Here is a 16,368-nt window from a genome sequence, read left to right on the forward strand (position 1 = left end):
TGTCTTTGTGATTCATGCATGTTTATGTTATGTGTTATATGTTCCGAACTCCGATCCGATGCCGGGCAAGACCGATGGAGTTCATGTGAATATGTTATATATTTACGTTTATGTTATGTTTAGTCTATTCCGGATGCCGGGCGGGGCCCAATATATGTCGGACCTCGGTCCGATGTCGGGCGGGGCCTGATGCAGTGGGCAAGGCCCAGTATTTGTTATATGTGCTGTTGTATGGTATGTGGTAGTTTGGGGGAGCTCACTAAGCTTCGTGCTTACAGTTTTCAGTTTTGGTTTTAGGTACTTCCGGTAGCAAGAGGAAGAGCTCGGGGTGATCGCATGGCACACACCACAGTATTCAGCCTGGGATTTGTTTGAGACTCTGATTTTATACCATTTGTTATTGAGATAGTATTTTATATGATATTTTGAGACACATGACACTTGGTTTTCTTATTGAGTATGGATGATTATAGTTTTTATAATACTTTTCAAACGAAATTTTTGGGCCGTATTTTTGGGATGTTTCATTATTAATCCCGATCACCATTCGACTCCATAGTGAAGAGGGTTCGGTTCTCAATCGCCACCATTACTTCACATTGAGAGAGATATTGAGCACCCTTAGTGATCTGATGCCAAGTCCCCCCCACAGGGAGTAGCCACTGTTGTTGTTAAGGTTGTTTGGCTTCACAATCCTCTTCTTGAATTGTCATGTTTATTAACTCGTATTAATGTTGTTTTTGTGACAATGTTTTCTTGAATTGTCATGTTTATTAACTAGTATTAATGTTGTTTTTTGTGACAATGTTTTCTTGAATTGTCATGTTTATTAACTCGTATTAATGTTGTTTTTTGTGACAATGTTTTCTTGAATTGTCATGTTTATTAACTCGTATTAATGTTGTTTTTCGTGACAATGTTAGTTCCATGTACCTGGATTCAAACCAATGTAGCACCAAAGAACCAAACATATGGAAATAGATTTACATTTTGTTAAAGAACGTGTTGTCATTGGTCATGTACATGTACTGCATGTTTCTTCTGCTCATTAGTTTTCTAATATTTTTGCTAAAGGATTACCTACACAGTTATTTTTAGATTTTTGAAACAATTTACATTTAGGTGTCAATAACAACACCGGACAGGTCCACTCTTACAAGTTGGATCCGCCCTTAGCTATACTTATAGCGCATTCATTATTTTTTGCTTAAGTGATTAGTACTATCTTATTCTATATTATAAACCATAATAGTCATATCTTGAGTTTTAAGAAGTATAAATTATAAAGTTTTTTGTACAAATCAATTATGCATAAATATCATTAATATTTGTCAAAAGTTTGAAAATTTGACTTAAGGAAGGTTATTAATAAATTTAATTTGGAGCAAAATGACAATTTTAAAATATTAAATTCATGTATATAAATTAATTTAAATTTCTTAAACTAGACACTAATATTTATTAATTTACATTAAATATATAAACATGCAATATAAATATAAAGCCTAAACATAAATATTTTATTTAAAAGTGGTTATTTTTTACATAATAATTAATAATAAAATCTAATAATTATTTTCCCATGAGAAAGTTGTTAACCAAAAAAGCTATTTATTGTCGTGCATTCAAGATGCCAAGTATCCCCTTTGGTATGATACTTCGAAAAATTGAAAGTGTTTGTTATGCAATAGTTTTTTTTGCCATGTATAGCAATTTAGCCTTACAAGCATGAACAACAAAAAAAGATAATAAAATAATACATGTTATTTGTTTATGATAAAAAATTTATATACGAATCACCTCTAATACTTTTACCTTAAAATCACATTTTCTAGTTCAAGAGAAGTCCAAAGTAATAGTCTTATTAAATAGTAACAAGTTTGATATTTGTTTGATATATGCATCACAAAGTTTTATATTTACCTCTTTTTTTTTCCATTTTTATGAACTTTTACAGGCTAAACATATAATTTCTTTTTCTTCTTAAAGATGATATAGAAATCAGGTAAACTAATCAAAAACAGCATTCTACTTGGTCTAAAATCACACTTTTTTGTTTTAATAAATGATTGGTTTGGGCAGAAGATCTAACCAATAGTCAAAAATCATGGTACATATAATATTTCACAAACATCCAACTACTTGGTTACTTACTACTCTATGAAATTTCACAAACCCTAATTGAAACATATAGCATATGAGTGAGTGTTATAACAGAATAGAAGAGGATATAATGCCTTGCCTTCTGCACAGCAGCTCATTTCATGGAAGGCTAGGTGCTACCCAAACAAGACTGTCAATATACTCCACGATTCTCTTTGGTCTATATTTTCCACGACAATGTTTCTCCAAGATTCTCGTCTTGTCAGCAACTGGATCATACAAAACAAGATGACCATCGGTATTTCTATAGATAAACTCACTGTGTGACGTGAATCCATTCAATGGACAACAATTAAAGTGTGAAAAGCAAAACGAATGGCGTTTGACCCATGACTCAGCCACCCCGTACTCCTCCATCACCCACACATCTATTCCCTCATCCTCAAACCACCTATATGACCTCACACAAAGCTTTCCACTCAAAACTCCTAAATGATTCATGCGGTTGTCCTCAAGTATAGCATCTGGAAGAGGCATCTCAAACAATGTCTCTGAACCCAAATCAAACACCACTATCGTTCGTGGCTGTGGCTCTCCTTCCTCAACAATATAACCAGACCAATGAAGATGCCCGTCATGCCCATCTACACAAACATAATTGTGTTCGAAAATCATTGCAACGTGAGATGGAATCCTTTGAGTAATGAACTTCCAACAACCCTTTCGCATACTGTAAATCTCAGCTTGCAACCACTCTTTCACAACTAATATAGAAAAACCAGGACGAATGGTGTGTGGCCCAAAAACGCCTGAAATCTTAACAACCTTATAATCATCGGTGTTGCCGTCATAACCAAACCCGAATGACACGTCGTCACCAAGAGAGCACGAATATGGCGGGAGAGTTGACACGGCGGAGAGAGAAGGGTTCCAGATGTGAATGACATCATCAGTATAACGAGAGCATATTAAGCCATGAACAGAACCAATAATGTCCGTGAAGCTAGAATTATCTCCAGATTTGGGATTGACCGGGGGTAATGGGAGTTTGATGAAATTAGAGAGTTCAAGATAGGGAGGTCGACAGGGGTATGCCACAAACTTTTCATGGTCAGACGAGGATGTTTTTTCATAGAAGACCAAAAGAATTCGATCGTTGTTATTGATGGAATGATGGAGATGGGATTTTATAAACGAGGGATGAGATAAGAGAGCATTCCAAGATTTGGAGACACATCTCATCTGCGCGAGCTGTTTTGCCATTAAGAGGATGAATATTTTTGATAGAAGATCACCCGAGAGGTTCTCTATAGTCGTTGGCTGTTGTGGTAAAGTCATTGGTGTGATTGGAAGGCATATTGTTGCATCTGCATCATCACAAATTCTTGAATGCAACAAGGCTGTCAACCGCTGGACTTCAGACCTGTAGCATGAGAATAGAGACATTACTTATCAAATGAATCACCATGCGATACTAAAAACATTGCTATTTGATTGATGAACTCATGGTTTAATATCATTATAGGGATTAGGAGAAGTTAAAGTATTATGCTTAATTGGGTGAGTAAATTAGCGATAGATTCGGTTGCCTCTTGAATGCTAATCATTGATCTGTAATTCAATTGTCTTCAATAAAATTACAGTTAATAGGTTCAAGATCCTAACCCGCAGGCAGGAACCTTAACCCGGCCACCTGTAGTTCGAGAAACAGGGAGTTCTCCAGCAAATAGCCTAAAAAACTTTTATTTCAGCATAAAACCTGATTAATCCTAGAACATTAATTATATAGTCGTATTAATCCTAATCATAAACCAAAACCAGTTCCTAAAAAATAGGAATTCTAAACTAAATAAAAAACTACTATTCTAATTAAAAGAAAAGCTAAATAAAAGGAAACATTTAAAAACTCTTTCTTGAATCTTTGATGCTTATCCCTTCGTCGATAGACTTGACCAAAACGACCAACATGGGTCGTATCATTACTCCCCTCCCAAAAACGCACCTTGTCCTCAAGGTGGAACTCAGGAAAACGCATGTTCATATCAACCAGATTTTCCCAGGTGGCTTCATACATGGGCAAATTCTTCCAACGAATCAAAACCTCATGACCCATGGCCCCATCTCGAACACCCTCCAGTTGTTCAGGTTGCATCAACACCTCCATGTCATCAGTCAAAGTAGCTGGTAGTTGTGAGTTTGCTTCCCTGTTACCGATCGCCTTGCGTAGTTGTGAGACATGGAACACATTGTGGATACGAGCGGAGGGGGGAAGCTGCAATTTATATGCCACCCTACCAATTCGAGCTATTATTTCAAAAGGACCAAAATAGCGGGCCGCCAGCTTCTCATTCACACGCCTCGCCACAGAGTGTTGTCGATAGGGTCGCAATTTCAAGAAGACTCGCTCCCCGACTTCGAATTCCACCTCTTTACGATGCTTATCAGCCTGATTTTTCATTAGTTGTTGAGCCTTTAATAAATCACTCCGCAACTGCAATAAAACTTGGTCCCTCTCCTGAAGGTACTGATCAATAGTACTAACCGGCGTCCTTTGAGTTCCATAATGCAACAAATGAGGTGGATCACGACCATACAAGACCCGAAAATGAGTAGTGCGAGTGGAAGTATGAAAAGTTGTGTTATACCAATATTCCGCCCACGACAGCCAACGAACCCATTTTTTAGGCTTATTTGAAATGAAACAACGGAGATAAGTCTCTAAACAGCGATTAACAACCTCAGTCTGCCCGTCCGTTTGCGGGTGGTAGGCTGTGCTTCGTTTTAACTGAGTACCCTGCAACCGAAACAGTTCCTTCTAACATTCGTGCCAATACATTATCCTCATTCTGTTCCGGATTGCCAAAATAAACTTAGGAAGACCTTATCTCGATCAGACACGATAGATTCCGGAATACCATGTAAGCGCACAATCTCTCGAAGGAACACAGTAGCAACTGTTAAGGCAGTATAGGGATGCTTTAACGGAACAAAATGAGCGTATTTACTTAGGCAATCAACAACTACAAAAATGACTGTAAACGCATCTGACTTGGGCAAACCATCGATGAAATCCATAGTAACTTCGGACCATACCTTGTTGGGTAACTCCAGGGGTTGTAATAACCCGCTAGGCGCCATGGTAGAATACTTTTGTCGTTGACAAACATCACACTCCGCAACCATTCTTGCAATGTCGCGCTTCATTCCCACCCAAAAAACCTCCCGAATGGCCGGTGGTGGACGCGGGATTGGAGGCGAAATTTCCGCTGAATTCATGTGAACTAAAAACCTTGTGTCTTCGTTGTGACATAGCTTAAGCATGGACTTGCAAGAGACCAACGTTCTTGTTAGGCTCGGATCACCTGTAATGGTAATTTGACGACTACCATCCCAGAACTTCATCCATAAGTCTCGCCAATTGACTGTCATATCGCCTAGTGTCTGAAGCCAAGAAATCCCAAGAATAATATCCGATCCCCCTAAATTTAAGGGATAGAACTCTTCAACAACTTGTAGCTCTGGTAAATTCAATACCACTCCTTTGCATGTACCCTCACTTTTTTCCCACATACCGTTCCCAAGCCGTACCCGGACTGCACCAGTTCCCGAAACTGTCATTCCCAGTTGAGCAACCACCTGTTTAGAGATGAAGCTATGTGTTGCTCCGCTATCAATTAAGACTAGCACAGGCAAACCTCCGACGAAACCCTTCACCTGCATGGTTTGAGGAGACGTGAGACCGCTTACCGAGTTAAAGGATACCTCGATTTCATCGAGGTGTGCATGTTCCACCCCTTCTCCCACTTCATTATCCTCTTCCTGTTCATCGACGATTAGCACCTGCAGTGTCTTACCATGACAACGATGCCCTGGAGAAAACTTCCCGTCACAACGAAAGCAGATGCCCTTGGATTTTTTCTCAGCAAATTCGGCTTCTATTAAACGCTTGAACTGACCAGTAAGGCCTGTCGAGCCAGTACCAGTCGTGGTGGTACCCTTGCTGCCTACGTTAGTTGAAGACGAAATGCTAGAAGCTCCACCTGGTCGACTAGACCCGCTGTTGTTGGACCGAATTACCCCACCACTAGTCTTGGGTGTGCCGATACTGAATTTGTTTTCATCTATCATAACAGCAAGAGTCATGGCTCTGGCCAAGTTTGCTGGCTGTAAAATACGAACGGCCGAACGTGTGTCCTCCTTAAGACCATTAACGAAGGTGCCTTCTAACACGCTTTCTGGTATGTCCCCCAACTGACATGATAGTCTTTCAAAATTGCTTACGTAGTCACGTACAGATCCTTCTTGCCGGATGGCGAGAAACTGATGATAGAGATTGCCTTCACCTGTTAACTGGAAACGCTCCAACAGCCGTTCTTTTAATTCCTCCCACGAGCGGAACGGGTCCCTTGCTTGACTCCAACGAAACCAAGCCAACGCCTTGCCGTCCAAGCAAATTGCTGCTGCCTTCAATCGATCGCGTACACCAATGTCTTGGATCTCAAAGAAACGCTCCACCTTATAAATCCATCCAAACGCGTCTTCCCCTTCGAAAATAGGAGCCTTAAGCTTCCGAAATTCCCCCATTTGTCGACCCCCACCCTTGTTCTTATCGTCCTTGGGTCCCTTTTTGAAGGATCCAAACTCGAGCTCAAATTCAGGATCTTCCTTGTCCTTCTCCTCTTCTTGAATGTTTTTCCCCTTGACAGTTTTCGTCAAGTTATTGATAGCTTGCAGGACTTCTGCGAATTGTGCAGCATTCTCCTTCTTGGCGAGTTCAGCTTCCTCTCGAAGCTTGGTAAGATCCTGCTCCAGGGCTGCAACTCTTGCCTCCAATCCAGCAATCTTTTCGGAATTTGTTTTTGAAATGTTGACACCAGAACCGTAGCAGCTCTGATACCAATTAATAGGTTCAAGATCCTAACCCGCAGGCAGGAACCTTAACCCGGCCACCTGTAGTTCGAGAAACAGGGAGTTCTCCAGCAAATAGCCTAAAAAACTTTTATTTCAGCATAAAACCTGATTAATCCTAGAACATTAATTATATAGTCGTGTTAATCCTAATCATAAACCAAAACCAGTTCCTAAAAAATAGGAATTCTAAACTAAATAAAAAACTACTATTCTAATTAAAAGAAAAGCTAAATAAAAGGAAACATTTAAAAACTCTTTCTTGAATCTTGATGCTTATCCCTTCGTCGATAGACTTGACCAAAACGACCAACATGGGTCGTATCAACAGTTTATTGAAAAAAAAGTCAACACCTAGAGCGTAAATAATAACAGTAAAAAAAGCCAACCTAGTAAAGGTCATCTGTTTCAACATTTGTTCAAGCTCTGATTTCCCAACACCAAAAGTAACAGAAATACTAGCATAATTCCCAACTTGATCTGAATTCTTCAATTCATGAAATCAAAAGTGCATCAAGGTTATAGTTACTTCATCAACTCCACCATTATTGTCAACATTTATCACTTTGTGGCCAATTCAATGATAAAAACACTACAACTCCAAAAAATAATAGAATATATTTGCTCAAGACTTCTAGTAAAAGACACACACACGAATTCAACTCATAAGAGAGCATAACTCGGTACTAGAAACAATATGTAGCAATCACGGATGAAAGCAGCAACCAGTCTCATGAAAAAATACCATAAAACCCAAAAAAATATATATTAACCATTTTCCCTCTTATTAAATTTAGCAAAAATTGAGAGACAACTTACATTTTGCTCTGCCTCCTGTGAAACATTATGGGGATCTTCAATCTCTGGTCACATAAGCAGAAATTCAAGTGAAGTAATAACAAAGGCTATTTATTATTATGAATATCTTCAAGTTCCAAATAGACAAGTACATTTACAAAAAGACTGACATATCGCTTCTGATTAGTTATTACAAGATAAATTATTTAAAGATGCAGATCTATGAAAGACAATTGGATGCTTAACTTCATAAGCTGGTATGAAGACAATGATCCACATAATGATTTAGTGGTTAGCAAAAAAGAATATCCTTCATCAGTTCCTCCAACACAACCAAAAAAGCAAAAAGGAAAAAAAAAAATTCTATTCACATCAACACACTCACAGACTACACCTCCACATGGTAATGACAGGCATTGACCAACTTTCACTATCATCATAATGCATCCCTTTATTACCCCCAGAAACTCTCATCCTGAACACTAAATCATCTCAAGGTACAAATTAAATGAATAAAAACTATCAGTAACCTTAATCTGACTGATTACTTCACGTATACATAAGTGGATTTCTACATCCATCTTAAAGTAAACCTTAAGCAGACCATACATGCAGCAAGAACTATTCTATCAAAAAAAAACAAACATGCCAAATTAAACCTACAATATAAGAAAAGATAAGCAAACTAAAAGTGCAGAGCTTGGATATCAAGCAACACGAAACTAAATTCTAATTTTGTGACCTACGATGTGGTACAATGCACTTCTTTCTATAGCCAAAGAAGAAAATCTACTCAATCGAAAAAAGTGGCAATCGTCCAATAATACAAATCCATAACAAATCAAATATACCCTAAATAAGCTCATAGGGACAACAAAGAATTTAAAATAGATAGCAACAGTGTTTAACCTGGTCGTAAACGCTTCTTACGGGACTTTTCACCGTCTCCACGGCTTTCATAGGGAGCTCTTCCATCGCATTCGCCCGCGGTCGCCATAGGAGAAACTTGAGCTATCGAGGCGATCAATCGCGTAGACAGAGGAAGTGGGAGTGAAAGAAAGAAAAAGAAAGCTAAGTGGGTGTAGTGGGTGTTTGTTTTAGCTTATTTTTCAAGCTTTGTGTTTTTTAGCTTATTTTTTGTGTTTATGAAAAATTAGTGGTAGGATTTGCTTATTAGTTTAAGTGAGTTTATTTTATATATATATATCACCTGTGAGAACTTATATTATACGAGTTGATTAAAACATAATGTTAAATAGGAACGATTAAATATTTGAATTTGAAATATGAAATAAGTCAACATTATGACAAAAAAAACATGCAAAAAATAAATTAATTAAAATCATGTGTTTAATTATCAGACTCGTGTATTAAACGAATTATTATAACAAAATGTTAAATACAAAGGTTAAAGTGTAAATTTATTTGAAATTGGAATTAAAATTTCAAATTTCAAATTTGAAATTAATAGTTATTATGGTAGGTTTAATTTATGGAAACTAAATTAATGATATATTAGAAATGAATAATGAAATAAATGATAAGTGGAAAATTAATATATCTCAAAAATATGATAAAATGACATGTGGGCAATTAAATGAGAGAAAACAAATGACAATAACATTTCATTTATTAGGGTATATATATATATATATATATATATATATATATATATATATATATATATATATATATATATATATATATAACTTTTGTATTGTGAGACAATAGCACTTAGCTAAGAGTGCAATTGTTGGAGCACAGTGTACTACTATCTTAATGCGTTGACTTCAGGTTTAATCCCTTAATTTTGTATAATCCGTTACTTGAAACCTCTTTTTTTTAAATGATATTTTTCATCCCTTTACTTTTTAAAATTCTTAAAGCACAATGTACAGCTATCTTAATGCGTAAACTTCAAATTCAATCCCTCAACTTTGTATTATCTGTCACTTGCAACTCATATATTTTGTAAAATGATATTTTTTTTATCACTCTACTTTTTAAAATATCGCTTTCACTCATTCCACTTTCAACTTTATAAAATGTCACTTTTAACCCTCTATTTTCTAAACTTTCATGTTTATCCCAAGTCCCCATAGTATGTATATATAATATGATTTTCACTCTTCTACTTTTCTAATACGCAACAAAAACACGTAAAAACTCACAACAAAGTGCGGGCTCAATTATTAGTTTTATCTAAAAATAAGCCAATTTTTATAAGCTAAGTGAAAACAACGTTTTTTTTTTCCAAATGATTGGTTTATTTGTCTATATTTGCCTATTTACCCTCAAACCTAAATGTAACATCTCAATCCTTAGGTATGAAATTTGATTCTTTTAGCATATTTTCTTGGTCCAACTCGGCTAGTTGGAAGGCCTCAATCCGGCGTGTTGAGGTGATGTTGGCCGCGGATATTAATGGACCAACTCGGCGAGTTGGCAGCTGAATAAGAAACCCTAATTCTTAGGGTATTGCATCATATTTAAAGGCCTTAAGTCCCTTGGCTGGCCTCCTTACCAACCTCCTCTGTCAAAAAACTCTAATTTCATGCATCTTCTTTCAAAGTTGAGTCTGTGAGCTTGAAGGGTTGATTTTTAGTGTTCTTTTGAAGGAGCTTGAAGTTTGAGGTATCTAGATTGAAAGGAGGGCTATAGATCCATAAAATCCTCTCTTGTTGCAGTCTTTTGAGGTATAAAGTTGAAACCTTTCTTCCTTATATCTTAGATCTCTTCCTTGAAAGTTTTATTGGGATATTTGGCTCATTGTCGGATTGTTCATGGGGTTGAGCATTTCATGGGTTGTCACCTTAGATCTAGCCATTTTGTGGCCTCATTTGGCTTAAAGTTGCAAGCTTTATTAGGTTCTAAACCTCATTCATACATTAAGTTCTTTATTAAGTCTTTCATGAGTTCTAGAGCTTCTTTTGGCATGCATGAACGTAAAGTTGGCAACTTTACATGGTTTTCCAGCCCCATAGTACCAGATCTACATCTTGCAGCTTTAGATTCGATAGAAAGGACTGAATGTGTTAAGCTGGGAAAACTCGACGAGTTGGCTAGGGTTTTCTCGACCTTTTGAGTACCTTGGAAACTCGACGAGTTTGTGGGTGCACTCAGCGAGTTAAGTCAACATGGACTGTTAACCTTGACCTTTTGACTTTGAACATGGTTGGCCAAGCTGACCTTGAGGGCATTTTGGGTATTTTGGGGTTTTAATGGAATTAGTCACATGGTGGTTGTAGGAATTTTAGTCGGGAGCTGATATTCGGAGTTAGATCTTATCAGTTCAGCTACTTGTGAGGTGAGTTATCCTCAATGTACTTTCGGGTCGAAGGCACCAAGGTCGGCCCATTGGTTTGATAACCATATATTCGTTGATATGCTGAGATGGAATAGATATGCATGCTAGATTAATATGCTAGTCTGGTAGATATGTAGGACTACCTGTGATATTGTCTGTTTATCTGTATATGATATTATTTATTATGTATCGACATATTGTATGGGTTGGGTTGCGGCTGTACTGCTCCGTGTTGTAGCCAACAAACCCTGGAGTATGCCAGATATAAGATAAGGGACGGGGAGGGCATGCCAGACTCATACTGAGGACTCATGAGCATTCCAGATATGGGCTGAGGGCCAGAAAGAGCATGCGAGACTCGTACTGAGGGCTTAGTGGTGTTCAGTTCAAGGACTGAATCTGGTCGTGTAAGCGGCGAGGTCAGATCCAGTCACTTTAAGGTTCCACAACTCATGCTCCAAATTTTACACTTCGCCCCTTGGGCAATACTCTTCTAGCATTAAGATCTTCATGTATTCCCATCTCATAGAATTTGCTACCGGGAGGGTTAATGCCTTGACATGGCCCTTCCACCAAGTAAGAGCTCTGTCAGAGAAAGTGTAAGCTGCATATTTGACTTTACTTGTTTCTGGACACGCACATATTTCGAAGACTGATTCAGTCCTCTCGAACCATTGCAATAGTGCGATTACACCTCCGCTTCAGTTGAAGGTTTTAGGTTTTCCGTTGGTGAAGTCTTTGTATGAACTCTCCCTTGGGTGTCCGTGACTTTCTCCATGGTTAGAAGGGTGAGCACCACTACCCGCCCTAGTGGCACCACTTGTGTTAACGTGCGTCATGGCTGCTGCTATGGCGGCTGTGACTGTTGCTTGGAACATAGCAGAGTCAAACTGTGGAGGTGGTGGCGGTGGTGAAGTTGGTGATGTGTTGTTGACACGTCTGGGATTACTTCTTGGTGGCATCTTTCTGCTATAGATTTAAATGAAAAGACGGTAAGTATTCAATAATGATTGTAATTTGGGTGTTAATGAACTAATTTTATTAGTTTCTACATGCATTATGTTCCAACTCGTAATATGTTTTGTATTCAATTCATAATAGAAATTTATATAAAATATAAACTTATGAATTCCAATAGTAATTCCTTTAATGAAATTCCGAGATTTGATCCATACCCGGCCTCTCTAAAATTACAATAAGTAATTATAGATTACCATGAGTAAATAAATTGTAACAATGAAGTCATGAAATGGGTGTTAACTCCTAATGTTGTAAAATGCTTGTCAGTTTCTTTGATATATTTGATACATATGTTTTGGAAATTTTGACCTTGATACCGGTCTACAATACATCAAAGTTTAAAGGAAAATCTTGACAGCATTACGGTTCCCTGAATAGTATAAACGCCTAATCACAGGGTTGAGTTTATATGTAGATAAGAGTAGTATTTAACGCATATCTGCAGTCCCAGTCTATATCAAAATTATGAGTAGTGTAAACACTACTCATGGTGAGCATTGCCCTGAGTATTGGACTTTGCCTCATGGCGCTCTGTTTCCATTAAACGTCCCTCTAATGTAGCCTGATGCTCCCAAAGTGCTCTTATTTCGGCTCGGGCAACACTCATCTCTTCTTGAAGAGCCTCGGTGTGGTTCTTGGTCTGATCATGGTCTTCGTCCAGGCGACGAAGGTTAACCGCGTTGACTTGGGCTGTAGCGTTAACTTCCATGATTTGGTTGACCGATGCTCATGTTTGTTCTCCGTTACGAGCTATGCGGCGTACTACGACATGAAGAGCCTTGTCAGCTAAACCCCCTTTAGAGAGGTTATAGAAGCCTCTTTCCATTCCGTAAGGAGAACGTTGACCTTGCTCTTGGCTCCACCTTCTTAAGTCCACAACCCATCTGGTTGTTGGGCCAAGGAAGTTTTACTTAGGTGCGGGGTATCAGACAGCTCGCGGTGGGTTGTAGACTTCTGGGTCCCAGTCAGTGCCATCCGAATCTTCTTCTTCTTCGTCTTCCATTGGTTCCTCTTCCTCGTCTTCCATTGGTTCTTCTTCCATTATTTGTTCAGGATCCTCTTCCGGATCCTCTTCAATCCAGCCAATGTTGCCTTGATTTGGGAAATAGGGGTCTCCATGTAGGTGAAATCCTGTCATTGCGTCTGTGCGAGAATAAGGATGTGAGAAATACATGAAAAACTAAAGTGCATGAAAGTAAATGTCGAAGCCTAAATATTGTAGTTACGGTTCTTACAGTATCGTAAAATACTCCTATAGTATTTTTAATTTTATGTTCGATTCAAGAGTTCATAGGGTTGGTAAGTTTTTATACTTGTTGCTCACTACGACTATTCCCATGCGTATGCTAGTCACCTCTCGGACAAATATAGTTTATCAAGCTATATTTATCCCAAACCTGATTACATATTCCAAGGCATATGCGTAGTGCTCAACGTATATTTAATACTTTTGTTTTGTTCTTATTATGACGTTGTTCTAGTACATATGTATGCATGTATACTTTTTATAAAAATATTATTATATTTAAAAAGTAATATCTTGGTCAGAGTGTTTTAGTCCCAATGTATTTATAGTTGTATATCATATGGTTTGATATACTTAGTTCACTATAAACAATGCTTTGATACCAATCTGTCACACCCCCAAACCGGAACGACAGAAACGTTCGGGGGTGGAGAACGTCATGTACAATATCATAACAATTGAATAGTAAAGAAAGCAAACACAACCATCATAGATATAATTTAAAAGGTTACATTGTTTCAAAGTTACATGTTTCCAAATAAATTATCATATGATGACAAAGTTGTGATTACATATGTTACTGGTTTCCTGAGAATACAAGTTATTCGAAAGAGTGTCAACAATTAAGTTTGTGAGTTCATAAGTATTTGTATGAATAGTTGTATGTTATGAAGTCATATTTGTTTCCAGAAAATCTGATATTTTCTATAAAATGAGTTGTAAGCCGTTTGTTGTAAAACGAAAGTGTTTATCCCGGAAAATCCTATATTTTCCAATAAAACTGAATTGTAGTCTTTGACGTTCCAAGACCGAAAAGTACAAGTATATATGTCATACTTAGTTTAATAATATGTAGTTTTATTCGTAAATAAAACCATTTGAAGTGACGTGTTTTTACGTAAAATAAGTGTATTTGTCGATTTCACGTAAAATAATGTTTTGTCGTGTATCATGTGAGTGTTCATAACCGTGTTGAAATGAATTGCTTGTCTAGACGTTCTTCAGATGTCGAAGTGTTATGACATTTGTCACCCATAACCTGCCGGTCTGACTATAGCTAGTAGTCAGGGTGTGGGATCAGGTATAGTTTGGGAAACATTCACATCATTTTACCCTTTCGGGTGTGGGATCATCAGTCCAATATAGATCTATACACAAGTATCACACTCTCCAAGAGGAGATTTTGGTTATAAAATAGGACTTCCATGTATACCTTTGGTAGGTACGACGAAGACGAACGACTCACAAATTTCCAACGAGATACGTGTTTTTGTAAATAAAATATTCATGTATGAAATTGTTACCCCTTTCGTTATGTTTATAATATATATAAAAATAATCGTATTTTTATATAATCGTTTCTTAGCCCCGAAAGGGTAAAATGATGTGAATGTTTCCCAAACTATACCTGTTATAGTTTAAAATATATGTTTCATCGAAAATGATAACCGTTTCATTTTAACATGTTTGCAAGTTTGGTAGTAACGTTAGATAGTATATGTGATGTTTTCACTTAATAGATACATAAAAATGTAAGAAAACATAAACAATGGTTTGTACTTTAACACAAGTTTCCTTGTATTTTACTTGTATTCTCCCCCTTAAAACATAGAAAAAGTTATAAAAATATAGGGGTATGAACTCACCTCGAGTGTGATAACGGTTTTGATAACGATGTAGAAACGGTGACCTTCGAGTTAGATTACGGGAATGATATCATTATCCTAATGGTTTTAAACACATAATCATGTGTGATTAAGATGATACAAGTAATATATGTGTTGTATAACATAAGTTTTATGAATAAAACTTACCAAGACTTATAACTTGTAAAAAAGAATGTCTCCAGGAACTTTGAATTGAGAGGAAATATGCTTGATATTTGAGAGAGAATGAGAGTATTTTTGTTTCACTGTGAATCAATTTGGAATTGTGATCCATTTCGTGTCTTAAGTATGAAGAAAGGATAAGAGGTTGATGGGAGGTTTACACCGATAAGTGTATTATATCATCTTGGGAAGTTGAATACCCAATCCACTTGCATCTTATCTTGCTTTTAAAGGAGTTTTCGGCCTAAACAATTGTGATTTCGGTCTATGCATGACTGAAATCCTTCATATACACACACATAAGGTGATTTTGGTCCTTAATGGGCCTTAACCAAAGGTTTTCGGTCATGGGGTGCTTTAATGAATGAGATTTCGGTCCTATACTTCCAAATGGAAGTGATTTCGGACATGGTATTCTAGAAGGGTATATCCCATGCTTTTAATTTAATTCTATGACTTGCATTAACTCATAACAATTAAGTTTAACATGGTTGTTCACATATTTATATATAATCCATATAAGCATGGTTTTTCCAAATGTAAGTATGTATAACTTAAATAGGTATGGTTTTCAAAGTATGTTCATACAATAACTTATATAAACATGCATTTATGGCATCGAAGTTCTTATTGTATAATTGTTACGATGGAAATTCACTTTTACATAGTTGTAGTTTAGACTTTTATTGACTTGAAATAACGAGCTGTTACATTGATACACTTTGGTTATTTTTAAACAATGAACGAATATTTTAGGTGGTTTTAAAAATGAAAATTTTATTTTGTATTTTTGGGATGTTACACCGTCCTTCCCGCAAAAGGTACAATGTTCAATGACATCACTAGGTTTGGTGTCTTTTGATCTCAGAGTATCACGACACTGGTTAGAACTTCCTTCACGTCGTCAGGGCATAGTGGTCTTGAAGGTCGTCGCCTTCGTTGTGGGTTTCTTGTTGACGGATATTGCTTTATGTCGTTCATCTTCTGCAACGAGGTGATAGGTGTTCCCAAGGGTGGACGTTGGATTTGTTGCCAATATTTGGGTTCTGATAACAGAAAAATCATTATCAAGTCCCATGAGAAATTCATAAAGTTTCTCTTTTTCTTTGAGTTGGTTTAGGTTCTTTCCTATGTCGCAGGTGCAACCACTACAAAGT

General features: G+C 37.1%; 1 protein-coding gene across 3 annotated transcripts; it reads right to left on the bottom strand.

Moving 5' to 3' along the window:
* Window positions 1-2,032: 2,032 nt before the first annotated feature.
* On the bottom strand, window positions 2,033-8,903 carry LOC111913995 (F-box/kelch-repeat protein At3g06240). Of its 3 annotated transcripts, XM_023909731.3 has the most exons (4): window positions 8,719-8,903; window positions 7,831-7,874; window positions 7,401-7,498; window positions 2,033-3,526 (listed from the first exon to the last, which is right to left on the bottom strand). In XM_023909731.3, the coding sequence occupies exons 1-4, from the start codon at window positions 8,804-8,806 to the stop codon at window positions 2,263-2,265; spliced, it is 1,494 nt and encodes a 497-aa protein (XP_023765499.1). In that variant the 5' UTR covers window positions 8,807-8,903; the 3' UTR covers window positions 2,033-2,262. The 3 variants fall into 3 exon arrangements, with proteins under 3 accessions (XP_023765499.1, XP_023765500.1, XP_042752301.1); XM_023909732.3 differs by lacking the exon at window positions 7,401-7,498 and having other exon boundaries at window positions 8,719-8,902; XM_042896367.1 differs by lacking the exons at window positions 7,401-7,498; window positions 7,831-7,874; window positions 8,719-8,903 and adding an exon at window positions 5,197-7,393 and having other exon boundaries at window positions 3,389-3,526.
* Window positions 8,904-16,368: the final 7,465 nt, after the last annotated feature.

Source organism: Lactuca sativa, chromosome 7 (assembly GCF_002870075.4).
Source record: "Lactuca sativa cultivar Salinas chromosome 7, Lsat_Salinas_v11, whole genome shotgun sequence".
In the NCBI taxonomy this organism is placed as follows: Eukaryota; Viridiplantae; Streptophyta; class Magnoliopsida; order Asterales; family Asteraceae; genus Lactuca; species Lactuca sativa.

Excerpts from the sequence above, each read along its gene's own strand:
- LOC111913995 (XM_042896367.1), bottom strand. The coding sequence starts at position 6,687 with ATGGGGGAATTTCGGAAGCTTAAGGCTCCTATTTTCGAAGGGGAAGAC.